The 26,131-nt window shown below is 48.6% G+C and overlaps 1 protein-coding gene and 3 long non-coding RNA genes across 11 annotated transcripts in view; all 4 read right to left on the bottom strand.

Moving 5' to 3' along the window:
- Nucleotides 1-5,031: 5,031 nt before the first annotated feature.
- LOC135406884 (uncharacterized) lies at nt 5,032-5,612 on the bottom strand. Its single transcript, XR_010426546.1, has 3 exons — nt 5,440-5,612; nt 5,238-5,327; nt 5,032-5,125 (listed from the first exon to the last, which is right to left on the bottom strand). It is a non-coding gene; the product is annotated as an uncharacterized LOC135406884 (long non-coding RNA).
- Nucleotides 5,613-5,694: 82 nt separating this feature from the next.
- On the bottom strand, nt 5,695-7,863 carry LOC135406883 (uncharacterized). Its single transcript, XR_010426545.1, has 3 exons — nt 7,779-7,863; nt 5,871-5,954; nt 5,695-5,802 (listed from the first exon to the last, which is right to left on the bottom strand). It is a non-coding gene; the product is annotated as an uncharacterized LOC135406883 (long non-coding RNA).
- A 5,565-nt stretch (nt 7,864-13,428) lies between these two features.
- LOC135406561 (E3 ubiquitin-protein ligase NEDD4-like) overlaps nt 13,429-26,131 on the bottom strand; it is a 36,846-nt gene continuing 24,143 nt past the window's right edge. For 2 of the 7 annotated variants that reach the window (XM_064640878.1, XM_064640874.1), the window contains 26 exons: nt 24,741-24,791; nt 23,797-23,858; nt 23,406-23,508; nt 23,094-23,260; nt 22,477-22,609; nt 22,228-22,398; nt 22,022-22,096; nt 21,231-21,365; nt 20,687-20,812; nt 20,313-20,510; nt 20,115-20,192; nt 19,584-19,638; nt 19,439-19,495; nt 18,080-18,138; nt 17,771-17,836; nt 17,269-17,498; nt 16,339-16,460; nt 15,931-16,001; nt 15,743-15,838; nt 15,207-15,280; nt 15,002-15,062; nt 14,800-14,859; nt 14,492-14,599; nt 14,163-14,259; nt 13,870-13,942; nt 13,429-13,738 (listed from right to left, as the gene is read on the bottom strand). In XM_064640878.1, the coding sequence (XP_064496948.1) occupies nt 13,636-13,738; nt 13,870-13,942; nt 14,163-14,259; nt 14,492-14,599; nt 14,800-14,859; nt 15,002-15,062; nt 15,207-15,280; nt 15,743-15,838; nt 15,931-16,001; nt 16,339-16,460; nt 17,269-17,498; nt 17,771-17,836; nt 18,080-18,138; nt 19,439-19,495; nt 19,584-19,638; nt 20,115-20,192; nt 20,313-20,510; nt 20,687-20,812; nt 21,231-21,365; nt 22,022-22,096; nt 22,228-22,398; nt 22,477-22,609; nt 23,094-23,260; nt 23,406-23,508; nt 23,797-23,858; nt 24,741-24,791 (2,631 nt within the window). In that variant the 3' untranslated portion in view covers nt 13,429-13,635. Of the gene's footprint in view, nt 13,739-13,869; nt 13,943-14,162; nt 14,260-14,491; nt 14,600-14,799; nt 14,860-15,001; nt 15,063-15,206; nt 15,281-15,742; nt 15,839-15,930; nt 16,002-16,337; nt 16,461-17,268; nt 17,499-17,770; nt 17,837-18,079; nt 18,139-19,438; nt 19,496-19,583; nt 19,639-20,114; nt 20,193-20,312; nt 20,511-20,686; nt 20,813-21,230; nt 21,366-22,021; nt 22,097-22,227; nt 22,399-22,476; nt 22,610-23,093; nt 23,261-23,405; nt 23,509-23,796; nt 23,859-24,740; nt 24,792-26,131 lie in introns of those variants that run through there. The other 5 variants (XM_064640879.1, XM_064640877.1, XM_064640875.1 and 2 more) reach the window with 4 other exon arrangements.
- Nucleotides 18,167-19,407, bottom strand: LOC135406567 (uncharacterized). Of its 2 annotated transcripts, XR_010426342.1 has the most exons (4): nt 19,035-19,407; nt 18,695-18,723; nt 18,525-18,648; nt 18,167-18,485 (listed from the first exon to the last, which is right to left on the bottom strand). It is a non-coding gene; the product is annotated as an uncharacterized LOC135406567 (long non-coding RNA). The 2 variants fall into 2 exon arrangements; XR_010426341.1 differs by having other exon boundaries at nt 18,167-18,648.

Raw genomic sequence — 26,131 nt, 5'->3', positions numbered from 1 at the left:
TAATTTTTGGGGATATTTTGGGAATTTTTGGGGGATATTCTGGTAGTTTTTTGGGAATTTTGAGGTGGGTTTTTTGGGGATTTTTGGGGATATTTTGGGAATTTTTGGGGGATATTTTGGGAATTTTGGGGGGATATTTTGGGAGGTTTTTTGGAATTTTTTGGGTGTTTTTTGGGGATTTTTTGGGTGTTTTTTGGGAATTTTTGGGGGATATTTTGGGGATATTTTGGGAATTTTTGGGGATTTTTTGGAATTTTGGGGGGATATTTTGGAATTTTGGGGGATATTCTGGTAGTTTTTTGGGAATTTTGAGGTGGGTTTTTGGGATTTTTGGGGATATTTTGGGAATTTTTGGGGATATTTTGGGAATTTTGGGGGGATATTTTGGGAGTTTTTTGGATATTTTGGGAGGGGTTTTTTTAATTTTTTGGGTGTTTTTTGGGAATTTTGGGGCGGTTTTTTTAGAATTTTTTGGGTGTTTTTTGGGGATATTTAGGAATTTTTTGGGGATATTTTGGAATTTTGGGGGGGGATTTTTGGGCAGTTTTTTGGGAATTCCAAGGTTCGGAATCCTGGAATTCCTGCCACTCCCAGAGCGGGAATTCCAGGGATTTCTCCGCCGGGAATTCCGCTTTTTACTCGGAATTCCAGCGCCGCCACTTTTCCCGACAGCTCCTCGATCCGTCGCTCCTGGAGGCGGAGTCGGGAATTCAGCTCTTCCACCTGGAATTTCGGGAGAAAAATCCGGGAAAACCGGGAATTTCCAGCTTGGAAAACAAGCAGGGAAAGGGTTTTTTTTGGGAATGTGGAATTCCCGACCTCCCGGATGGATTCCCGCAGGGAATGTTGCTGCTCCTGGATCAGCCTCTGGAGATGTTGGATCCGCTCCTTCCGGTCGGAAATTTCCCGCCGGAATTCCGGGAATCTGCAGGAAAAAGATTCCAGGAATTCCTGGGAAAATTGCAGGAATTTCTGGGAAAATTCCAGGAATTTCTCAGGCTTCATTCCTGGAAAAATTCCAGGAGTTCCTGGGAAAATTCCTGGAAAAATTCCTGGAAAAATTCTGGGAAAATTCCTGGGAAAATTCCAGGATTTCTGAGAAAAATTCCAGGAATTTCTCAGCCTTCAATCCTGGGAAAATTCCAGGAGTTCCTGGAAAAATTCCTGGAAGAATTCCTGGAAAAATTCCTGGAAAAATTCCAGAAATTCCTGGAAAAATTCCAGGAATTCTTGGAACAATTCCAGAATTTCTCAGCCTTCATTCCTGGAAAAATTCCAGGATTTCTGGGAAAAATTCCAGGAATTTCTCAGCCTTCAATCCTGGAAAAATTCAAGGAGTTCCTGGAAAAATTCCTGGGAAAATTCCTGGAAAAATTCCAGAAATTCCTGGGAAAATTCCAGCAAAATTCCAGTAAAAATTCCAAGAATTCCGGGGAAAAATTCCCGGAATTTCTCAGCCTTCATTCCTGGGAAAATTCCAGGATTTCTGGGAAAATTCCAGGAATTTCTCTGCCTTCATTCCTGGGAAAATTCCAGGAGTTCCTGGAAAAATTCCTGGGAAAATTCCTGGAAAATTCCAGGATTTCTGGGAAAAAATCCAGAATTTCTCAGCCTTCATTCCTGGAAAATTTCAGGAATTCCTGGGAAAAATTCCAGGAATTTTTCAGCCTTCAATCCTGGGAAAATTCCAGGAGTTCTGGAAAAATTCCTGGGAAAATTCCTGGGAAAATTCCAGGATTTCTTGGGACAATTCCAGAATTTCTCAGAGTTCATTCCTGGAAAAATTTCAGGAATTCCTGGGAAAAATTCCAGGAATTTTTCAGCCTTCAATCCTGGAAAAATTCCAGGAGTTCCTGGAAAAATTCCTGGGAAAATTCCTGGGAAAATTCCAGGATTTCTTGGACAATTCCAGGAATTTCTCAGAGTTCATTCCTGGAAAAATTTCAGGAATTCCTGGGAAAATTCCAGGAATTTTTCAGCCTTCAATCCTGGAAAAATTCCAGGAGTTCCTGGAAAAATTCCTGGAGAAAATTCCTGGAAAATTCCTGGAAAAATTCCAGGATTTCTGGGGAAATTCCAGGAATTTCTCAGGCTTCATTCCTGGAAAAATTCCAGGAGTTCCTGGAAAAATTCCTGGGAAAATTCCTGAAAAAATTCCAGGATTTCTGGGAAAAATTCCAGGAATTACTCAGCCTTCATTCCTGGAAAAATTCCAGGAGTTCCTGGAAAAATTCCTGGGAAAATTCCTGGAAAAATTCCAGGAATTCCTGGAAAAATTCCTGGAAAAATTCCTGGAAAAATTCCAGGCATTCCTGGGAAAAATTCCAGGAATTTCTTAGCCTTCATTCCTGGAAAAATTCAGGAGTTCCTGGAAAAATTCCTGGGAAAATTCCTGGGAAAATTCCAGGATTTCTGGGAAAAATTCCAGGAATTTCTCAGCCTTCAATCCTGGAAAATTCCAGGATTTCTGGGAAAAATTCCCGGAATTTCTCAGCCTTCATTCCTGGGAAAATTCCAGGATTCCTGGGAAAATTCCTGGAAAAATTCCTGGAAAAATTCCTGGAAAAATTCCAGGAATTTCTGGGAAAAATTCCAGGAATTTCTCAGCCTTCATTCCTGGAAAAATTCCAGGAGTTCCTGGAAAAATTCCTGGAAAAATTCCTGGAAAATTCCTGGAAAATTCCAGGATTTCTGGGAAAAATTCCAGGAATTTCTCAGCCTTCAATCCTGGGAAAATTCCAGGAGTTCCTGGAAAAATTCCCAGAAAAAATCCAGAAATTCCTGGAAAATTCCTAAAAAATTCCTGGAAAATTCCTGGAAAAATTCCAAGATTTCTGGAAAAATTCCCAGAATTTCTCACCTTTCATTCCCGATTTTCTCCTCCCGGAGCTGCTTTTTCCAAGGAATTTTTCTCCCGGCTCAGGCTCCGCTTTTCCTGCGGAACGACAACGTGGACTGGAATCCTTGGAATCCCAGAATTCCCTGGAATTCCCGGAATTCCCGGGAATTCCCGGACCGACCTCCTCATCCGCCGCAGCCGCTTTTCCAGCTCGTCCATCCGGAGCCGTTTTTCCCAGAGTTTCTCCTCCAGATTCGGGAATTCTCCTGGATTTCCTGGATTTCTCCTCCTGCCGGAGCTTGTGGTCTGGGAGCCGAAAATCCAGGGAATTTTCCCCTGGATTCTTCCCAAAATTTGGGAATAAAACCTGGGAATTTTCCCCTGGATCCTTTCCAAAATTCGGGAATAAAACCTGGGAATTTTCCTCTGATCCTTGGGAATAAATCCAAATCTCCTTCCCAAAATTCAGGAATAAAACCTGGGATTTTTCCCATTAATAATTCCCAAAATTCAGGAATAAAACCTGGGAATTTTCCCCTGGATCCTTCCCAAAATTCAGGAATAAAACCTGGGAATTTTCCCCTGGATCCTTCCCAAAATTCGGGAATAAAATCCCAGGATTCTTGGACTAAACCCTTGGAATTTTCTCCTGGATAATTCCCAAAATTCGGGAATAAACCCTGGAATTTTCCCCTGGATCCTTGGAATAAATCCCAAATTTCCTTCCCAAAATTCAGGAATAAACCCTTGGAATTTTCCCCTGGATCCTTCCCAAAATTCAGGAATAAAACCTGGGAATTTTCCCCTGGATTCTTGGGAATTTATCCCAATACTCTTCCCAAAATTCAGGAATAAAACCTGGGAATTTTCCCATTAATAATTCCCAAAATTCAGGAATAAAACCTGGGAATTTTCCCTGGATCCTTCCCAAAATTCAGGAATAAACCCTTGGAATTTTCCCCTGGATCCTTGGGAATAAATCCCAAATCTCCTTCCCAAAATTCCGGAATAAAACCTTGGAATTTTCCCCTGGATCCTTCCCAAAATTCCAGAATAAAACCTGGGAATTTTTCCCCTGGATTCTTGGATTTATCCCAAATACTCTTCCCAAAATTCGGGAATAAACCCTGGGAATTTTCCCCTGGATCCTTCCCAAAATTCGGGAATAAAACCTGGGAATTTTCCCCTGGATCCTTGGAATTTATCCCAAATCTCCCTCCAAATTCAGGAATAAAACCTGGGAATTTTCCCCTGGATCCTTCCCAAAATTCAGGAATAAAACCTGGGAATTTTCCCTGGATCCTTCCCAAAATTCGGGAATAAACCCTGGAATTTTCCCCTGGATCCTTCCCAAAATTTGGAATAAACCTGGGAATTTTCCCTTGGATCCTTCCCAAATTCGGGAATAAAATCCCAGGATTCTTGGGAATAAAATCTTGGAATTTTCTCCTGGATCCTTCCCAAAATTCGGGAATAAAACCTGGGAATTTTCCCCTGGATCCTTCCCAAAATTCGGGAATAAATCCTGGAATTTTCCCCTGGATCCTTCCCAAAATTCAGGAATAAAACCTGGGAATTTTCCCTGGATCCTTCCAAAATTCAGGAATAAAATCCCAGGATTCTGGGACTAAACCCTTGGAATTTTCTCCTGGATAATTCCCAAAATTCGGGAATAAACCCTGGGAATTTTCCCCTGGATCCTTGGAATAAATCCCAAATTTCCTTCCAAAATTCAGGAATAAACCCTTGGAATTTTCCCTGGATCCTTCCCAAAATTCAGGAATAAACCCTTGGAATTTTCTCCTGGATCCTTGGGAATTTATCCCAAATTTCCTTCCCAAAATTTGGGAATAAACTCTGGGAATTTTCCCCCTGGATCCTTCCCAAAATTCGGGAATAAAACCTGGAATTTTCCCCTGGATTCTTGGGAATAAATCCCAAATCTCCTTCCCAAAATTCAGGAATAAACCCTGGGAATTTTCCCCTGGATCCTTCCCAAAATTCAGGAATAAAACGTGGGAATTTTCCCCTGGATCCTTCCCAGAATTCGGGAATAAACCTGGGAATTTTCCCCTGGATCCTTCCCAAAATTCAGGAATAAAATCCCAGGATTCTTGGGACTAAACCCTTGGAATTTTCCCACTGGATCCTTCCCAAAATTCAGGAATAAAATCTTGGAATTTTCCCCTGGATCCTTGGGAATTTATCCCAAATCTCCCTCCCAAAATTCAGGAATAAAACCTGGGAATTTTCCCCTGGATCCTTCCCAAAATTCCGGAATAAAACCTGGGAATTTTCCCCTGGATTCTTGGGAATTTATCCCAAATACTCTTCCCAAAATTCAGGAATAAAACCTGGGAATTTTCCCATTAATAATTCCCAAAATTCAGGAATAAACCTGGGAATTTTCCCCTGGATCCTTCCCAAAATTCAGGAATAAAACCTGGGAATTTTCCCCTGGATCCTTCCCAAAATTCAGGAATAAAACCTGGGAATTTTCCCTGGATCCTTCCCAAAATTCAGGAATAAAAATCCCAGGATTCTTGGGACTAAACCCTTGGAATTTTCTCCTGGATAATTCCCAAAATTCAGAATAAAACCTGGGAATTTTCCCCTGGATCCTTGGGAATTTATCCCAAATTTCCTTCCCAAAATTCAGGAATAAACCCTTGGAATTTTCCCCTGGATCCTTCCCAAAATTCAGGAATAAAACCTGGGAATTTTCCCTTGGATCCTTCCAAAATTCAGGAATAAACCCTTGGAATTTTCCCCTGGATCCTTCCCAAGATTTGGGCCTAAAATCCCAGGATTTGGGACCAAACCCTTGGAATTTTTCCCGGATTTTTTTACCCGCAGCTCCTCCGTCTCCTTTTCCCGCTTTTCCGCCTCCATCCCGAAAATCCCGGCCAGTTTCCGGAAACTTCCCGGAGCGCTCCCATCCCGGCTTCCCGCGACGCTTCCAGCTGGAAAAACCCTCGGATCAAACCCTTTCCTCGGGAAAAAAAAGCGGGAAAACATTCCCAAAATTTACCTGGAGCCGGAGTTTTTGGTTTTCCCGCCGCACCCGGAGCAGCTCCGTGGAATTTTCCTGGAATTCTTCCTCCATCCCGGGAAGCTGGGAAAGAATTCCGAAGGAATTTGAAGCTGGGGAGGAGTCGGAATGTCGCGGGATTTTGGGAAAATTCCAGGGGAAAATTCCAAGCTTTTTATTCCCGAATTTTGGGAGGGATCCAGGGGGAAATTCCCAGGTTTTTTGGCTTCCTGGAATCCGGTTTTTCCGGGATTTTTCCAGGATTTTTCCAGGGTTTTTTGGGGAGTCGCTCCAGAGATTCCAAACCCTGGAATTCCCAACATTCCTGGGAATCCCCAGGGCAGCTTCGCTGGGAATTCCAGCCCCATATTCCCTAAAAATTCCCTAAAAATTCCCTAAAAATTCTCTAAAAATTCTCTAAAAATTCTCTAAAAAATCCCTAAAAAATCCCTAAAAATTCCCTGAAAATCCCTAAAAATTCCCTAAAAATTCCCTAAAAATTCCCTCAAAATTCCCTAAAAATTCTCTAAAAATTCCCTAAAAAGTTCCTAAAAATTCCCTAAAAATTCTCTAAAAATTCCCTAAAAATTCTCTAAAAATTCTCTAAAAATTCCCTAAAAATTCTCTAAAAATTCCCTAAAAATTCCCTAAAAATTCCCTAAAAATTCCCTAAAAATTCCCTAAAAATTCTCTAAAAAGTCCCTAAAAAGTCCCTAAAAATTCCCTAAAAATTCCCTAAAAAATCCTTAAAAATTCCCTAAAAATTCCCTCAAAATTCCCTAAAAATTCTCTAAAAATTCCCTTAAAATTCCCTAAAAATTCCTAAAAATTCCCTAAAAATTCCTGAAAATTCCCTAAAAAATCCCTAAAAAATCCCTAAAAATTCCCTAAAAAGTCCCTAAAAATTCCCTAAAATTCCCTAAAAATTCCCTAAAAATTCCCTAAAAATTCCTAAAAATTCCCTAAAAATTCCCTAAAAATTCTCTAAAAATTCCCTCAAAATTCTCTAAAAATTCCCTAAAAATTCCTAAAATTCTCTAAAAATTCCCTAAAAATTCCCTAAAAATTCCTAAAAATTCCTTAAAAATTCCCTAAAAATTCTCTAAAAATTCCCTAAAAATTCTCTAAAAATTCCCTAAAAATTCCCTAAAAATTCTCTAAAATTCCCTAAAAATTCCCTAAAAATTCCCTAAAAATTCTCTAAAAATTCCCTAAAAATTCCCTAAAAATTCCCTAAAAATTCCCTGAAAATTCCCTTAAAAATCCCTAAAAAATCCCTAAAAATTCCCTAAAAAGTCCCTAAAAATTCCCTAAAATTCCCTAAAAATTCCCTAAAAATTCCCTAAAAATTCCCTAAAAATTCCCTCAAAATTCCCTAAAAATTCCCTAAAAATTCCCTAAAAATTCCCTAAAAATTCTCTAAAAATTCCCTAAAAATTCCCAAAAAAATCCCTAAAAAATCCCTAAAAATTCTCTAAAAATTCCCTAAAAATCTCTAAAAATTCCCTAAAAATTCTCTAAAAATTCCCTAAAAATTCCCTAAAAATTCCCTAAAAATTCCCTCAAAATTCCCTAAAAATTCCCTAAAAAATCCCTAAAAAATCCCTAAAAATTCTCTAAAAATTCCCTAAAAATTCCCTGAAAATTCCCTAAAAGTTCCCTCAAAATTCCCTTAAAATTCCCTCAAAATTCCCTCAAAATTCTCTAAAAATTCCCTAAAAATTCCCTAAAAATTCCCAAAAAATTCCCTAAAACCCCTCCCGTCCATCCCAATTCCCTCTGGAATTTTCTCCTCCCTGGGATTTCTCCCAAAATTTGGGATTAAAGGATTTTGAAGGATCCGGCGGCGTTCCCGGGGTTTTTTTTCCGGGAAAAGTTCGGGCTGAGCTCCGGGGGGTTGTGACAAACCTGGGGATTCATCCGGAATTTGGGAATGAGGGGTTGGAGGCTGGAAAATCGGGAATATCCGGGGAAATCTGGGAGTAGGTTCGGGTTCCGGCGGGTTAATGTTTAGCGGGATAAAAAGGGGCGGGGCCAGGGCGGGGATTCCTTGGAATTTTGGGGGTTGGGAATGAGGGAAAAAAGGGAAATAAAGGAAATTAAAAATGAAGGGAAATGGGAGGAAGTGAAATGAAAGAAATAAAATAAAATAAAAAAATAAAATAAAATAAATAAAATAAAATAAATAAAATAAAATAAAAAATAAAAAAAAATAAATGAAATGAAATAAAATAAAATAAAATATAAAATAAAATAAAATAAAATAAAATAAAATAAAATAAATGAAATAAAATTTAAAAAAGGAATGAAAATAAAAAAAATGGAAATAAAACCAAAAATAAAAAATAAAATAAATGAAATGAAATAAAATAAAATAAAATATAAAATAAAATAAAATAAAATAAAATAAAATAAAATAAATGAAATAAAATTAAAAAAAGGAATGAAAATAAAAAAAATGGAAATAAAACCAAAAATAAAAAATAAAATAAAATAAAAAGAAATAAAATAAAATAAAAAAAAAAGAAAGCAAAATAAAAAAGAAAAATAAAAAAAGAAATAAAAATTAAATAAAATAAAAATAAAAAATTAAAAAGAAATAAAGATAAAATGAAATATAAAACAAAACTAAATAAAAAGAAAGAAAAAATTAAAAGAAGGAAAAAAATAAAAAAAATAAAATAAAATAAGAAATAAAATAAAATAAAATAAAATAAAATAAAATAAAAAAATAAAATAAAATAAAAGAAATAAAATAAAATGAAATGAAATAAAATAAAATAAAAGAGAAAAGAAAATAAAATAAAAAGAAAAGATTAAAAGAAAAAAAATAAAATTAAAGTAAAAAAAGAAAAAAGAAAAGAACAGAAAAAGAAAGAAAAAATGAAAAGAAATAAAATAAAAAAAATAAAATAAAATAGATAATAAAAAAGAAAGAAAAATAAAAAGAAATAAAATAAAAAGAAATAAAATAAAATAAAATAAATAAAGAAAAACTAAAAAAAGAAAAAAGGAAAAAGAAAGAAAAAAATGAAAAGAAATAAAATAAAAAAGAATAAAATAAAATAGAGAATAAAAAGAAAGAAAAATAAAACGAAATAAAATAAAAAGAAATAAAATAAAAAAAAGAAAGAAAAAATGAAAAGAAATAAAATAAAATAAAAATAAAAAAAGAAAATAAAAGAAAAAGAAAGAAAAAATGAAAAACAATAAAAAAAAAGAAATAAAATTTTTAAAAAATAAAATAAATAAGGAATTGCACCCGAGGACGGCAAGCATCGAATTGTTCCCTTTTCGAAGAGGGCTTTCGGGGACAGGATTATTGTTAATTTTTATTTTTATTAAAGAGAAGATGCGCGAGGCCGCAAGGCGCATGCGCGGGGCAGAGGTGCGCCAGGCACCAAGGCGCATGCGCGGAGCACAGGTGCGCGAGGCCGCAGAGTGCATGCGCGGGGCACAGGTGCGAGGGGCGGGGCCGAGGTGATTTAAGGCCCCGTGAGGAGCCGCCGGCGCCATTTTGCAGGTGTTCGGCGGAGGAGGCGGCAGCGGCCGCGCCGGGCTCCCCCGGCTCCCTCGGCCACCCACCCCTACCCCTCTCCACCTCTCCTTCCTCCCCTCCTTTCCTTCCCCGGACCTCCCTCTTCCCTCCTCCTCTCTTCCCCCGAGCCGCTCTCCCCCCACCCCCGCTCCGCGCCCCCTCCGCTCCCCGGCTCCCCTCAGCCCTCCTTCCTCCCTCTCCTCCCACCACCCTTCCCGCTCCCCCTGCCCCGGCTCCCTCTCCGCCCTCTCCCTTCTCTCCTGCACACCCCGACCCCCCTGGACCTTTCCTCCTTCCCCTCCCCCGGCCTCCCTCTGCCCTCGCCTCGCCCCGCTCCGCACCCGAACCCCGCAACCCGCTCCGGGCCTGTCCCCCCGCCCCAGCCTTCCTTCCTCCCCTCCTGCCTGCCCGGCCCTTCCCCGCTGCCCAACCCCAACCCCCCTCTCTTCCCTCTCAATTCCCCCTCTCACTTCTCCTTCTATTCCCTCTCAGTTCTCCCTCGATTTCCCATCTTTTCCCTCTCATTTCTCCCTCTATTCCCTCTCAGATCTCCTTCTATTCCCTCTCAATTCCCCCTCGATTTCCCATCTTTTCCCTCTCACTTCTCCTTCTGCTCCCTCTCAGTTCTCCTTCTTTTCCCTCTCAGTTCCCCCTCTCAGTTCTCCTACTCCCTCTCAATTCCCCCTCTGTTTCCCATCTTTTCCCCCCCCGTATTCCCCCTCTGTTTCCCCTCCCCGTGTCCCTCGATGTCCCCTGTGTCCCCCCCTGTCCCCCGGGCCGTGTCCCCGCAGCCGCGGGCTTGGGGGCGCCGGTTTGAATAAAGCCGCGCAGGCCGGACCCGGCGCCCCCCCTGGATCCCCCTTTGCACGGGGCCGGGCCCGCTCGGCGGGTCCCCCCCTTCAGTGTCCAAGCACCGCCCGACACCGCCGGGGCTCCGGCCCGTCCCGACATCACACGGGGGGCTCCGCGGGCGGGGGCGGGGGGGCAAAGGCCGCGGCTTCGCTCTCGGCAATGGACGGCAAGAAAGGGCCATGGATTGCCGGGAGCGAAGCCGGGGCCGTTTGGGGCGGGGGGAGGCGGGGGGGCAGGGGGTGGGGGGGAGGAGGGCGGGGGGACCCCCCTCCGGAGGAGAGGGGTCCCGGGGTGGGAGGGGAGGGGGGCGGGGGGTGGCGGGACCCCCCTCCAGGGGAGGGGGTCCCGGGGTGGGAGGGGAGCAGGGGGGAGTTCCCCCCTCTTCCTCTCCCACCTCTGGACTCCCTTCCCCGGGGGGCGGTCGGGGGGACCCCCCTCCAGAGGAGGAGGTCCCGGGGTGGGAGGGGAGGAGGAGGGGGGAGTTCCCCCCTCCGACCCCTCCCATCTCGGGACCCCCTTCCCCGGGGGGCGGTCGGGGGACCCCCCTCCAGAGGAGGGGGTCCCGGGGTGGGAGGGGACGAGGGGGGAGTTCCCCCCTCCGACCCGTCCCACCTCGGGACTCCCTCCTCCGGGGGGCGGTCGGGGGCGGGGCCCCCTCCGGAGGAGGGGGTCCCGGGGGGGGGGGGTCGGGGAGGGTCCCCCCGGAGGGAGGGGCCCGGGGAAGGGGGGGGGGGGTGGAGGGGAGGGGGGGGCAATTTCCCCCCCTCCTCTCCTCCTCCTCCCCTCTCCCCGGGCCCCTCCCTCCGGGGCGGGCGCCCCCTGACCCCCCCTTCCCGGGACCCCCTCCTCTGGACAGGGGCCCCGCTGGGGGGGGGGGAAGCAGGATGGGTCACGACACTCTGCGGCGTGATCAGAACCCAAAGCAACGCACGCCCCCGCTGACCCCCCCCCCCCCCCCGCGGGGCCCCTGTCCAGAGGAGGGGGTCCCGGGAAGGGGGGTCAGGGGGAGCCCGCCCCGGAGGAAGGGGCCCGGGGAGAGGGGAGGAGAGGAGGGGGGGGAATTGCCCCCCCTCCCCTCCCACCCCCCCCCCCCCTCCCAGGACCCCTCCCTCCGGGGGGGGCCCTCCCCGACCCCCCCCCCGGGACCCCCTCCTCCGGAGGGGGCCCCGCCCCCGACCGCCCCCCGGAGGAGGGAGTCCCGAGGTGGGACGGGTCGGAGGGGGGAACTCCCCCCTCCTCCCCTCCCACCCCGGGACTCCGCTCCTCTGGAGGGGGGTCCCCCGACCGCCCCCCGGGGAAGGGGGTCCCGAGGTGGGAGGGGTCAGAGGGGGGGAACTCCCCCCTCCTCCTCCCCTCCCACCCCGGGACCTCCTCCTCTGGAGGGGGGTCCCCCCACCGCCCCCCGGAGGAGGGAGTCCAGAGGTGGGAGAGGAAGAGGGGGGAACTCCCCCCTGCTCCCCTCCCACCCCTGGACACCCTCCTCCAGAGGGGGGTCCCCCACCCTCCACCCCCCGCCCTCCTCCCCCCCACCCCCTGCCCCCCCGCCTCCCCCCGCCCCAAACGGCCCCGGCTTCGCTCCCGGCAATCCATGGCCCTCTCTTGCCGTCCATTGCCGAGAGCGAAGCCGCGGCCTTTGCCCCCCCGCCCCCGCCCGCGGAGCCCCCCGTGTGATGTCGGGACGGGCCGGAGCCCCGGCGGTGTCGGGCGGTGCTTGGACACTGAAGGGGGGGACCCGCCGAGCGGGCCCGGCCCCGTGCAAAGGGGGATCCAGGGGGGGCGCCGGGTCCGGCCTGCGCGGCTTTATTCAAACCGGCGCCCCCAAGCCCGCGGCTGCGGGGACACGGCCCGGGGGACAGGGGGGGACACAGGGGACATCGAGGGACACGGGGAGGGGAAACAGAGGGGGAATACAGGGGAGGAAAAGATGGGAAATAGAGGGGGAACTGAGAGGGAGAAGACGGAAATCGAGAGGGAATTAAGAGGGAATAGAAGAAGTTAGAGGGAAAAGATGGGAAATCGAGGGGGAATTGAGAGAGAACAAAGGGGGAGCTGAGAGGGAAAAGATGAAAAATCGAGGGAGAATTGTGAAGGAATAGGAGAACTGAGAGGGAACAGAGGGAGAAGTGAGAGGGAAAAGATGGGAAATCGAGGGAGAATTGAGAGGGAATAGAGGGAAAAGTGAGAGGGAAAAGATGGGAAATCGAGGGAGAATTGAGAGGGAATAGAAGGAGAAGTGAGAGGGGGAATTGAGAGGGAAGAGAGGGGCAATAGAGAGGAAGAGAGGGGGGTTGGGGTTGGGCAGCGGGGAAGGGCCGGGCAGGCAGGAGGGGAGGAAGGAAGGCTGGGGCGGGGGGACAGGCCCGGAGCGGGTTGCGGGGTTCGGGTGCGGAGCGGGGCGAGGCGAGGGCAGAGGGAGGCCGGGGGAGGGAAAGGAGGAAAGGTCCAGGGGGGTCGGGGTGTGCAGGAGAGAAGGGAGAGGGCGGAGAGGGAGCCGGGCAGGGGGAGCGGGAAGGGTGGTGGGAGGAGAGGGAGGAAGGAGGGCTGAGGGGAGCCGGGGAGCGGAGGGGGCGCGGAGCGGGGGTGGGGGGAGAGCGGCTCGGGGGAAGAGAGGAGGAGGGAAGAGGCAGGTACAGGGAAAGGAAAGGAGGGGAGGGAGGAGAGGTGGAGAGTGGTAGGGGTGGGTGGCCGAGGGAGCCGGGGGAGCCCGGCGCGGCCGCCGCCGCCTCCTCCGCCGAACACCTGCAAAATGGCGGCGGCGGCTCCTCACGGGGCCTTAAATCACCTCGGCCCCGCCCCTCGCACCTGTGCCCCGCGCATGCGCCCTGCGGCTTCGCGCACCTGTGCCCCGCGCATGCGCACCTGGGCCTCGCGCACCTGCGCCGGCCCCGCCCCCGAGGCCCCGCCCCCGCCTCGCTCCTCCCCCGAGGGCGGGTCCGTCCGTCCGTCCGTCGGTCCCGGTGCCCCGGGCAGGGTCCGTCGGTCGGTCCAGCAGCGCCGTCACCACGTCACCGCACTTGGGGCGAGCACGAATCCGTCACCTTTAATCCGTCACAAAACCAGCGGCAGCTCCAGCCCTGACAGTCCCGAGGCACGCGACACGTCACAGGCGACAAAAAAAGGCTTTTAGACCCCTGAAATAAACACCTGCCAAATGATTAATCCCATTCGTTGCCATTAGAAAGGATGTAAAATATTTATTGAGGGCTTTTGCCTTGCAGAGGCACGACATAAATAGAGTGAAGTCCTGCTGAAATGTGATCCGTCGGCACAGTCCCCAACCCGGGGGGCTCGGGTGCCGCTCCCCAAACAGTCCCTGGGGTGGTTTTCCCCCCAGGGAAAAACAGAATGTGCTTGGAAGGGCCCCAGGGCCCGGGGCTAATCCACCCCTTCGAAGCCCTGGGCGTTCTCCACGGCCATGAGGAGCTTCTCCCGCAGGTCCTCGAACGAGTCGTAGAGAGGCAAGTCCAGGCGGTTAAAGCTGCAAGGGCGAGGCAAAAAAAGCAGGAAAAACCACTCAGGAAAGGGGGAAAAAAAGGCAACAGAACCCCCCTGAGGTGGATTTCAGCTTTGTCAAGAGCCTGGTGTCTCGGGGCCGCGGCGGTGACTTACCAGGTGTGAGCTCGGGGCAGCTTGTCGGGACTCCCCCACTGCTCTATTGTAAACAGCTGAGGACCATTTGAACCTGGGGGAGAAGAAGAAAACACCCCATGAAATAGGAATTGCTGGACACTACAAAAAACACCTAAATGTTGTTTTTAACGCCAAACGTCGGCGTCGGTCGCGGGCTGGATTTTCCACCCAGTTAAAGCCCCAGAAATGGGGTTATTTCTCTCGTTTCAGGGCAAAAGAAAACAAGGTCAGACATCAACAGGCCTCAAGGGGGGCTGGATTTCTGGCCTCACCGTAAAGTTCAGCAAATCCGTTCATAGGCACTCGAGACGTCCCGGTGACGAACTGCAGGAGCCGGATCCGCTTCTCGGCGTCCATCAGCAGCACGGCCTGGGGGCAAACACAGACCCTGTTTGTACCAGACAACCCTTGGGACACAACAGAGGGTCTCCATGTGGTCCAGGCCCCCATCCCTGGGCTGCTCTGGTGGGAGCCACCCTTGCTTTGACCCAGGAGAGGTGGGAACGGGACGTTTCCCTCCCGGCACAACGTTCTCAGAGGTTCTCCAAGAAGAAAAGTGATGGCCACCCTCACTTTTAGCAGCAGCCAGAGGTGGGCTCACCTTCCAGAACCACTGGATGACGGGGTGGTTGGGGCAGTAGCCGTTCTTGTAGATGGTGTGCTGGCGCCAGTCGTTGACGTCGACGTCGCCGAGGCCGCACATCAGGAGCTGGGGGGAAGGGGAGCACTGGGGGGGTCAGGGAGGGGTCGTGGCACTGCACAGGCAACCCCCAACCACCTCCCCCAAGGGCAGCTCTTTGTGTGGCACGAAAAGATTGATTAATTAGGGAGAAACTCTAATTTCCCACTCAGGGAGAGTGAGGAGCCCAGAACGTGACACATCCCCCTGTGGGCACCAAACCCACTCACCTCCAGCTCATTCTCATCAAAAATCTTAATCAGGTCGATGGGAAGCAGCTCTGTGAACCCCTGTGAAGAAGAGAAGCAAAGTTAAAATCCTCATCCCATCCCGTCGGCCTTCCCTTCACACAGATCCCCCCTTGGATAAGAAACCTGCATTAGAAAAAACACTGAATTTTGTGAAAGCTGGCAGCTCCAAAGAGCCTCTCACCTCCAGGAAGGCATTCATTTGCTTCTGCACCCTGTTGACAAACCTCCACTGGATGACCAGGCTGTGGAGAGAGAAGAGAAACCCCCTCAGGAACCCACGAGTTCAGAGATTTCACTTTGACAACTTCAGTTGTTCCAATTGATCAGCTGAGACTGGTGGAATTTTGGGAATAAAACCCCCAAACCCAAAAACTGGGAATACTCACTCGATGTACTCCCTCTTGTTCTCGTTGGTCACCATGATTTCGGAGCCGTTGGGCTTCAGGTCCACTTGGTATGTCTGGGTTTCAAAAAGGACCAAAAAAAAAAAACAAACCTGTTGTTTGAGGCCCCCTGAGCAGCATTTTACAGGCAGGAAATTCTCAGGAAATGGATTTGGAGGCAGGGAACAAACTGGTGGCAGCAGAAGGGGAAAACTGGCAGGGGAAGGCTGGCAATAATTTGGAGTTAAATCACCAATGGAATTAAATCACCAATTCAAACTTCCCCCTCCTGGGGCTTCAATATTCTCCCTGGTTCTCAATATTCTCCCTGGTTCTCCCTGGAACTCAGAACTTCATTTACAACCTCCAGGAAAAAGGCAACAAGCACTAAAAGGGTGTTTTGGGCCTGCTTTGAAACGCTGAAGTCAGTTCTCAAAAGAAGGCCCTGAGGTCCCGGTCAGACCCGGAGCCAGAATCCAGGTCTAAGAGGTCAAACTGCCCAAATAACCAACCCTGAGATGGAAAGAACCTCTCCCTACCTGCCCAAAGTTCTCCTCATCGATGCAGAACATGAGATCCAGCTCGGTGGGGTCGTTCTCCAGGATCCACTTCAGGGAGTTGTAATATTCGCTGTCCTGGGGGCAGAGTTAATTAAACAGGGTTTAATTTCACTCAGAGCAGAGTTCCTGAAACCCAGGGCACTGGCAGGGGGTTAAATGTGTCTTACCACTGATTCCATGTCCTTCAGAGTGATGGGCTTGCCCAGCATCATCTTGTAGAAAGGTCTGATGAAGAAGCCTGGAAGGGGAGAGAGGGGGGAGCATCACCTGCAGCTTCCTCAAAGGTCCAGCTGCTCAAGGATCCCATTTAAAACCCTCACTCTGTGCCATTTAAAATGGCAGAAAACCAGGCTGGGGAGCTCCCTCTGCTGCTGTGCCCCCCAAAAAATCTGATAAGTGAAATCTGCTTACTTGGGGCGGGCTTTCGAAATTCGGCAGAAATTGTGTTTTCTCCTCAATCTTTCAGTAACAATTTCACATTTAACACTCTCCTGTCCCTCAGCCCGGGCTCCAGGGTGGGGGGTTTCATTCCCAGGGGCAGGGGGAGGGCAGGGGCAGGGCAGGGGGACACTCACCGTCCAGCAGCTTCCCGTGGTACACGGCCAGCCCGGCCACGCGGCCGATGAAGGTGAAGTAGGACAGGTGGTCTTCGTTACAGAGACCTGAATTAGGATTAATCTGAAGTGTGTAGTTGTCCCTTTTTTTTTTTTTTTTGGGGGGGGAGAGGGGGAGGAAAGAAAAAAAAAAAAAAACAAACAGCTAAAGAACCAAGTCTGGAAATCAGCAGGTGCTCAGATATTTAAATATTTAAATAAATGAGTCGTGCTCGGGCAACGGCGGCGGGGGGGCTTTCCCAGATCCCAAATCCCAGATCCCAAATCTCAGATCCCACAGATCCCAGATCCCAAATCCCAGATCCCAGATCCCAAATCCCAGATCCCACAGATCACAGATCCCACAGATCACAGATCCCACAGATCACAGATCCCAAATCCCAGATCCCAGATCCCAAATCCTGCTGCACATCCCCTTCCCAACCTGTTCAACACCCCCAAAGCCACCCCGGAGCCACGGTTCCAGCCCTGCAAAACCCCAAACCCCCTCTCCCTGAGCACTGGGAATGTTTTTTGGGGCAGGGAAGGGGGTGCTGACCCTGCCCAGGACACCCTGGAGAGGAGGAGATGACCCTGCCCAGGACACCCTGGGGTGGAGGAGATGACCCTGCCCAGGACACCCCGGGGAGGAGATGACCCTGCCCAGGACACCCTGGAGAGGAGGAGATGACCCTGCCCAGGACACCCCAAGGAGGAGATGACCCTGCCCAGGACACCCTGGGGAGGAGGAGATGACCCTGCCCAGGACACCCTGGGGAGGAGATGACCCTGCCCAGGACACCCCAAGGAGGAGATGACCCTGCCCAGGACACCCCAAGGAGGAGATGACCCTGCCCCGAGCGACTCCGCCTCTCATCCCAAAGGTACCACCAAGATTTCCCGGCTACTTACGTGGCTGAGTACTCAAAGAGCCCGTAGTAAGGGTTAAACATCTCCTTGGACAAGAGAAAAAACCACTCTCTGGCCACACCCCCGTAGTCAAGTCCTTTTTCTGACTCGAACTCGATCCAGAGCCGGGCTTTGAGGACGTCGGGTCTCTTCACCGACATGATCCGCCGGTAGGACTCCTCAAAAATGTTGTTGCGGTGCAGCTTCATCTCAAATCTGTTGGGGATGTCGGCCTGGGGGAAGGAAGATTGGATGAGTCTCAAAAAGGAGAGACTTGAGCAAACTAATGACAAAAAACAGAGGAAAGGATTGATACCCCCAACCTCCATTTTAGGGGCATTTATCTAGAAAACTGCGAGTCTGGAAGACTTAAAATGGGTTTTTTTGGTGAGAAATTCAACCAATTCAAACTTTTCTTCGTGGTTTTGGATCCCTGCTGGAGCCCTTGAGGAGCAGGACAACTAATTAAGACTGGGAGGTGCCTCCCCTGCCCGGATCTACTCACGGGTTTCTTCAGCTTCTTCCGGAAATAGTCGTATTTCTGCTTGAACTCCCGGGAGTAGGGGACGGCCTGGAGGGAGAGGACTCGTTATTCCAGCTGCTCAGGGCTTGGAGAGCCAAAAATATTCAATCCTGACACCTCCACGACCCACCCTGCACCCAGGAGGAATCTAAGAACCCCCCAAAACGCCATCGTTTCGCTCCAATAATCGTAAAAACGTCGCTCGGTCTTTGACGTTGGGAAAATTTGACACCGAAGGGAAATACTTTGTTTTTTGACTTGGTTTTGTCAAAATCCCCCAGCAGCACTTACCGGGCCGGTGATGGCCGGGTTCTGCAGCCTGGGGTCCTCCCACTGGGTGATTTTATTATCTGCAAACAACAACAAAAAAAAGGGATTTTGTGACTTTGGTGACTTCTCCGGGCCGGGAATTCCCGTCGGAGTTTTCCAACAAGGTTGGCAGTGGCGACAACACAGCCCAGTTCCTTCCATGCCCAGCTTGGAAGAGCACCAGGAGGGCGACAGGAAGGGTCTCCAGGACCAGGGGGGGACTGTCCCTTCCCTGCCTCCAGCCAGCTGATCCTCCCAAGAGTCCGGACACGACAGACCCACGACAGGACGATGGCGTCGCAACGACCAGACAACATCCCAAAAAACCACCCTGGGAGGTGCCAGGCACCCCTGCCAGGCACCCACAGCCTGCTGCACCAGTAACACCCTCTGATGCACCAGTAACACTCTGCTGCACCAGTAACACCCTCTGTTGTACCAGTAACACTCTGCTGCACCAGTAACACTCTGCTGCACCAGTAACACTCTGCTGCACCAGTAACACTCTGCTGCACCAGTAACACTCTCTGCTGTACCAGTAACACTCTCTGCTGCACCAGTAACAGTCTGTGCTGTACCAGTAACACTCTGCTGCACCAGTAACACTCTGCTGTACCAGTAACACTCTGCTGCACCAGTAACACTCTGCTGCACCAGTAACACTCTGCTGCACCAGTAACACTCTGCTGCACCAGTAACACTCTGCTGCACCAGTAACACTCTGCTGCACCAGTAACACTCTGCTGCACCAGTAACACTCTCTGCTGCACCAGTAACACTCTGCTGCACCAGTAACACTCTGCTGCACCAGTAACACTCTCTGCTGCACCAGTAACACTCTGCTGCACCAGTAACACTCTGCTGCACCAGTAACACTCTCTGCTGCACCAGTAACACTCTCTGCTGCACCAGTAACACTCTCTGCTGCACCAGTAACACTCTGCTGCACCAGTAACAGGGATTAATTAGCTTTAATTTTAGTCCTTTAATTAGTCCTTAATTAGGGGTGAGCTTGGGGGTCTGTTACTCGGCCTGAGGGCCAAACCTGACCCTGTGAAACTCAGATTTTAACCTCTCTGTGCCCTCCTCTGACGGTGCTGTGAAGAAATATCTCGTTATTAATGAGTCTGGAAATTTAAAAAATAAAAAAACAAACCCAAAAAAAAAGGAAGGAGAAGAAGCCCCAGCCCGGCCAACCACGAGATCATCGACAACGACGACAAAATATCAACGAGAGTCCAAAATATCAACAGGAACAAAAGGAACCACAGAGAGGAGACGTTGATGCTTCACAAGTCAGAGAGGGACAACTGATGAGCCAACGAAAGCGAGCTACAGTACCGTAGGAGGGCACTAAGTCTCTGGGCTCAATGTCTCCACAAACCAACACCTGGCTTCCTAAATGAAGAGTAAAATCACAGAGCTTTCACTTCCAGGCTTGGGGAGCTCCCTCTTAGCTGCTCTGGGGCCCCAGTGCTTCACTTACTGTGGTCGATGTAGAAGGTCCTCCCGTCCAGGTGGATTCTCTCCTCCCAGCCGGGCTGGAAAGGGGAAATAAAAACAAAAAAAAGAGGAAATAATTAAGTAAAACAAGTGTCACAGGGCCTGAAGCAATGCCCTGCCCACCTCATGGAACTGTCAGAGATGCTCTGCAGCTGAGGTGGCTCTAAATCCCTATTATACTTTGGTTACGAGTATGGCCAAACTTCTGACCTTAAAATCAGAGTTTTCTCCACAAAATATGGAAGTTCTACAGAAAAATCAACCCTTATTCAGGTTTCTGGATCCCAGAACGTGCTGGGGCACTGACAGAACTTTGCTTGGAATAATCTGCTCTGTTTTTGCTGAGCAATAAGTGATCAGCAAAGAGCAGAGAGGCCACCAAGGCCCGGGCGGGTGTCTGGAAGCTCAGGGAGCACAGGAAGAGGTCCCAGGGAGGTCCCAACTCCCAGGAAGGCCCCGGTGCCCGTGCCAGGGGCAGAGGAGAGCCTGGCACGGCGGGTGGAGGGTCACTTACAGGCAGAGGGCCCAGGTCGTTGGGGTTCAGGGACGCTTTGGATCTCAGATGCACCGGGAACTTCAGCCGCGGGTCCTCCTGGAACCCAAAACCCCCCGGGTCAAGGCAGGTCTACAAACTCCTTTTTGGCTCTAAGGGGGGGCTGTGCAGGCAGGAGAACAGGCAGCAGCAGTTCAGGGCAGGGTGGGCAGGCCTTACCCAGGTGGTGGTCTTGGTGTTGTGGTCGATGAAGAAGGGGCGGCCGTTGGGCGCGATGCGCATCTCCCAGCCCGGGGGCAGGAAGCTCTGGGCCCCCTTGTGCTGGGGCTTGGGGGAGTTGTAGGGGGACGGCTGCGGGCTCTGGGGGTTGGACAGGGTGTCCTTCACCGCCCGGCGCACCGGCGAGTCCTTCATGCCCTGCGGAGCAGCCAACGCCAAAACTCACCGAAACTCACCGAAACTCACCAAAACTCACCAAAACTCATCGAAACCGACCCGAGGATCGGAAGAACTGGCTCTCCCCTCAGCACAGCTTAACAAAAGCAACCCAACCCCCTTGGGGAAGGCACCAAGGGCTGCAGGGGTGTCCTCACCTCCAGCGGGGCCGACAGGGTGACGGTGGGGGAGCTGAGGCTGCGGGGCCGCCGGATCTGCGGCTCGCTCAGGTGGTTGCTGCTGCTGCCGCTGCTGCCCGGGGCCACCAGCCCGTCCTCGGCGAGCTGAGGGGGGCAGAGCCAAGTCACAAAGGGCACCAACACTGCCAGGGCACTTTAAAAACCGTGGCACTGCTTATTAGCATCATGATGATCATTCTTAATTTCCTAAAGATGACGATTTAACGGAATTTGATTTAATACATTATTAATGGAGCGGGTTAACTTTCAAATTCAACCCTAAGAACACATCTGCCTCCTTTTAGCAGTTCCTCCACCCCTCTCTGGAAATTCCTTCCCTCCCAGCTCGATCTGGGCCTCAACCCAACCCAAAGAAAAACCATCTCCATCAATTATTTTTTACGATTCACCCGCGTCGTCGCGACGACGCTCGGGATTTTTCCCTTTAAATTCCAGAGCTTCTGGAATTGAATTTCTGTTTTAACTTTGAAGTTGACCCCCAGCTGGAGGGCCTGCCCTGTACCTGCACGATGGGCCGCGTCCACGTCGTGGTGCGGTTGTTGTGGTTGACGTAGTAGGTCCTGCCCTTGGCGTCCTTGCGCTCCTCCCAGCCCGAGGGCAGCCCGGGGGTGGTGTGCACGTAGGCCACGGAGGGCTGCTGGGCAAGAAACCACCCTGTCCTTATTTTACATCACCTGACCCCTCACAGCATCATTTTACAACAGCTCAAAACATCTCCAAGTCCGGCGCCTTCCAAAAAAAGCGACTTGTTGACTCACGTCGTTCCTAATCCCAACAACCATTTCTGATTTCATTTCATACAAAGCTCTTGGGGGCAGATCATTTTTCTTCTCCCAAGAGATCCTTTGGATCAGCCTGGTCCAGATTCAGGCACCTTGCTCAGCAAACAACCCTCCAACTTTTGAACTCCTAGTGACAAAAAGGAACTCTGGGGTTTAATGAGTTTGGCTCAGAAAGGTGGATTTTTATCATATTTTTTTTTTCCCCTTTTATCAGTTTGGATAAGTAAGAGTTAAAGAACCCTGCAGTCAAGAGAATGGAAAAGAAGGATTAAATCTGGTTAAGGTCAGGTCAGATGATGTTTTAGAGCAATGCTAAACTCAGTATTTCAGGAAAGATTATGCCCAGATTTGCTACTTGCAGATTCACAGGCGACACATTTCTGACACAAAACCGGAGGCAAAAAACCCCCTGAGAAAAGTAGAATTTTTTTAAATTATTCTTTTGCAGTCAGACCGGTTTTTATTCACAGTTTTACTCACACCTCGTTTGGGAAGGGAGCTCTGGGCTTACCAGGGCTAACTGAGACTGCTCGGCCACCGCGTCCGTGACGCTGCACGACCTCAGCCTGGAGGAGGGTTCTCTTTGCTGGCAGGGAAACACAAGAAAGGTGTCTTGAAGTTAAGTGCTGCTGTTTTACCTCAAAGTGACTCAGATTATCCTAAATAACAACATATTTGAGCAGCAGAAGTTGAGAGGAAGAGCGGCCCCCTACGTACAACCAAAGAGCCGAGTTGCTCCCCGTTGGCGTCGACCTGGAGCCTCCTGCTCAGCTCCTCCGACAGCTCCTGGGGGCTGCTCCGCGACACCGGCGACGCGGGAGGGGGCGGCAGCGCCAGGCTCAAGGAATCCCCGCCGGCACTCGCCTCCTCGGAGATGGTTTCCCAGGGCTGACAAAACCAAATCAAATCAGTTAAGGGTTCACGCAGAGCCTTGGGTGTTGGAGCAGTCTGAGGTTCAGGACCCACCTCAGGGACGTCCCCGCTCTCCGCCGGCTCCGGCTCCAGGTCCTCGCTGATGTGGCGCCGTGAGCGGAACCGCCGGTGAGCGGCCTCCTGGTTGATCTGCCGGATGTTGTTCTCGGAGTCCGAGCCCACGTCGCTGCAGAAAAGAACACGAAAATAACCCAAAATAACCCCAATTAAACCCAAGCCCTACTTTGTCGGTCGCCTTCGAAACCCGGGAAATTCTGGTTATAAAACTCGTTATTCGTGCACGTGTCAGGCCAGGGCTGGAGAATCCAGCACTCCCTTGGCCATGGTTTAGAGGTCAGTTCTTCCTAAATCCAGCTTGCAGAGCTGTTAGCACAGCCAGGGGACGCAGCCTGGACGCCGAGGAACAACCAGGATCTCCTCCAAGCTCACCCGTTCGACCCCGTCAAAACTCAACGGAGTTGACTTTCTACAGAACAAAGTCATTTATTCCTGTGAAATTCCTGAAAAATTCCACCTCTGGCTCCCCCTATTCTGACTTCCCTCCCACCCTGGCACTTCCCAGGATCTCCCTGTCCCTCTGGGGGTGGGGAGGTCTCTCGAGCCCAAGAATTTTGCCCTGCAGGCCCCCGGGAGTTCTCCGCGCCGCTCACATGAGGCTGGGCCGGTGCCACTGGGTGCTCCTGTTGTTGTGGTTGACGTAGTAGGTCCTGCCCAGGTTGTCCACCTTCTCCTCCCAGCCCGGGGGCAGCGGCGGGGGCGGCAGCTCCTCCTGCCGCTGGGCCGCGGGGTCGCCGGGATCCACCACGTCCCAGCCGTGCTGGGGGAGGGAGGGAGACAAAAAAACCTCCTTTCACCGGGAGGAACCAACTCAAACCCATCAAGGGTTGGGGGCCAAGGGGAACCAACCCTCCAAGCTCCAGCTGCTCCCACAGTTTCCTGGAACCTTGAGAGTCCAGCCTTACCTCGGAGTCGTCCCTCTGGTCGCCGTTCTCCTCCTCCTGGCCCCCGTTTTTGGGCATGTAGGCCATCTTCAGCCGCAGGAAACCCTTCACGCGCGACTTGTGGCTGCGGGACGAGGAAGTCCATTTAATATCTCATCGAAAAATGAGATTTTATTGACATTTTCTTGAGATTAAATTTGACATTTAATATCTCCAATTAAAAACCCAGCAGGATTTCTTCTTCTAAAGCACACGGGGCCTCGATGAGCTCGGAGGTCTCTTCCAACCCAATCGATTCTATGATTCTATGATTTTATGATTCTATGATTTTATGATTCTATGATTCTATGATTCTATGATTTTATGATTTTATGATTCTATGATTCTATGATTCTGTGATTTTCCCCCTCACCTTCTGGGCCTGAGGAGGAAATCCTTAAATGTGTAGGGTCGCTCCATGGTCGGGTCTTCGGTCTGGGAGCGGGGGAGAAACCAGAATAAAATATATATAAATATATACATATAAATATATATGTAAAAATATATACACATAAATATATAAATATATACATATATACAAATAAATATATATGAATATATACATATAAATATATATAAATTTATACATATAAATATATATAAATACATATAAATATATTAATATATATATAAATACATATAAATATATATAAATATATACATATAAATATATACCTATAAATACATATAAATATATACCTATAAATATATAAATTTATACATATAGATATATATAAATATATAAATATATAATATAAATATATATAAATATATACATAAAAATATATATATAAATATATATAAATATATATATAAATACATATAAATATATGCATATAAATATATATATAAATATATATAAAAATATATACATATAAATATATATAAATATATACATATAAATATATATAAATATATACATATAAATATATATAAACTTATACATATATATAAATTTATACATATATATATAAATTTATACATATAAATACATATATATAAAAATATACATATTTACTTCTACTTATACGCCTCTAGCAATAGAAATTGCCCTTAATTTTGTAATTTTGGGGTCCCTGCAGGATCCTGGCTGCTGGGAGGAAACCAGGCAGGGAATTACAGACCCACCAGATCCCTCAATTTATCAAGAAACAGCAACAAACAATAATCTGACTGTCGACAACAAAATGATTCCAGCCCCACACCTCAATTATTTTAATTATTTCTTGCTAAAATAATGAATAGACAGTTCTTGCAGCAAATCTGCCCCAAAATAAGCTTTTTTTCCCCCAAAAATAAAGCTGTTCCTCTGCTCACCGGGAGGTGGCTGAGCGGCACATCCACCTGGCCCAGGAAGTCGTCTCTGGTCTGGCACAGGAGAGAAAAAAAGGCAGGAAAAGGAGTAAATTTACACCAGAAAAGCAAAATAAAAACCCATAAACCCATAAAAACCCATCTCACTTGGCAAGACCTGAATTGGAAGGTCGCTCCTGAAATCGTTCTTTTTCCAGTTTTGGGTGGCAAAACCTCCAACCCTGCTCGTTGCACCTGTTCTTTAAAAGGTGGCATTTTTAATTGCCACCTTTTTATTTAATTTATTTAATTTATTTAATTTATTTAATTAATTTTATTTAATTTTAACTTTCATTTCCCAGGCCCTGCCAAAACAGAGCCATAAATCTGAATAAAAGTCCCTTTCCTGGCACGTGGGGATGACCACAACTGGATCCTTTCTTAAAGGGATTAAGCAATTAAACAGCAATTATTCCAATCCTAAATTACTCCTCTTGCACTGCCAAAGCTTCTGCCCCTTGTCCTGTAAGAAAGGAAGGAATTACTGCCAAAAAAACCCTCTTGAAACAAAAATGCAATAATCTGCACCACGAGCTGATGTTTAGGGATTGAAAACTGGATCAGAGCAAAGAGCAGAAAGGCCAGAAGTGCAGAACTATCTGCTCATCTCACTGCTTTGCCTTCAGCTCTGGAATTAGCTTCTCCCACACCCCCTTCTGATTTCTTCTTCCCTTTAGGACACCCAAACCTGCTTGGTCACGCTGCTGGCTGGAGTAATTTATTTTTCTGCCCACAACTGACTGCTGGGAGCTCCCAGTGCCAGATGAAAAGACAGCTCAAAGCGCTGGACTTTAGATGCAATAACACATTTTCCAGTGAGATTTCACCTGGAACCCGACGACACGAGGTCGATCAGGCTTCAGAACGAGCTGCTGAGCTGAAAACTTCCCGGGCAGAACTTCTGTTCTGCCGACGGGCGCAAAACACGCGCGTCCCGAAATTCGTCATCGCTCGGCGGCTTTTCTCGAAGAGCGGCACAAAAAGCAATCAAGGCTCTCTCTCTGGCTTCTCCTCTGTAATTTTCTGGGGCTGGATGTGCCCACCAGGGCAGCTCTGGCTGGCACCTGCAGCGTTAAACCCGTCAGCGCTTCCGTTACGGAGCCAGGGCTCGCTCCAGGCCCAAACTCCGCCCGCGATTTTTTCCAGGCTGGAGCAAAGACTTTATTGCTGCTGTTATAAAACCAGTGAGATTATTTCTCCAGCTCTTCTGCAGGAAGCTTTCCTCGGGTTTCTTCACAGAGAAATCCCAACAGACACAGCTTCCAGGGAGAAAAATGCCTGACCCAAAATGCAGAACCGTTCCCTTTCGGAATGTGGACGGATGGGGCAGAGACAGCACTGCCAACTCCTGACTC

Source organism: Pseudopipra pipra, chromosome Z (genome assembly GCF_036250125.1).
Source record: "Pseudopipra pipra isolate bDixPip1 chromosome Z, bDixPip1.hap1, whole genome shotgun sequence".
Classification (NCBI taxonomy): domain Eukaryota; kingdom Metazoa; phylum Chordata; class Aves; order Passeriformes; family Pipridae; genus Pseudopipra; species Pseudopipra pipra.
The sequence above is the reverse complement of the archived record's forward strand: the minus strand, read 5'-3'. Positions and strand labels throughout refer to the sequence as shown.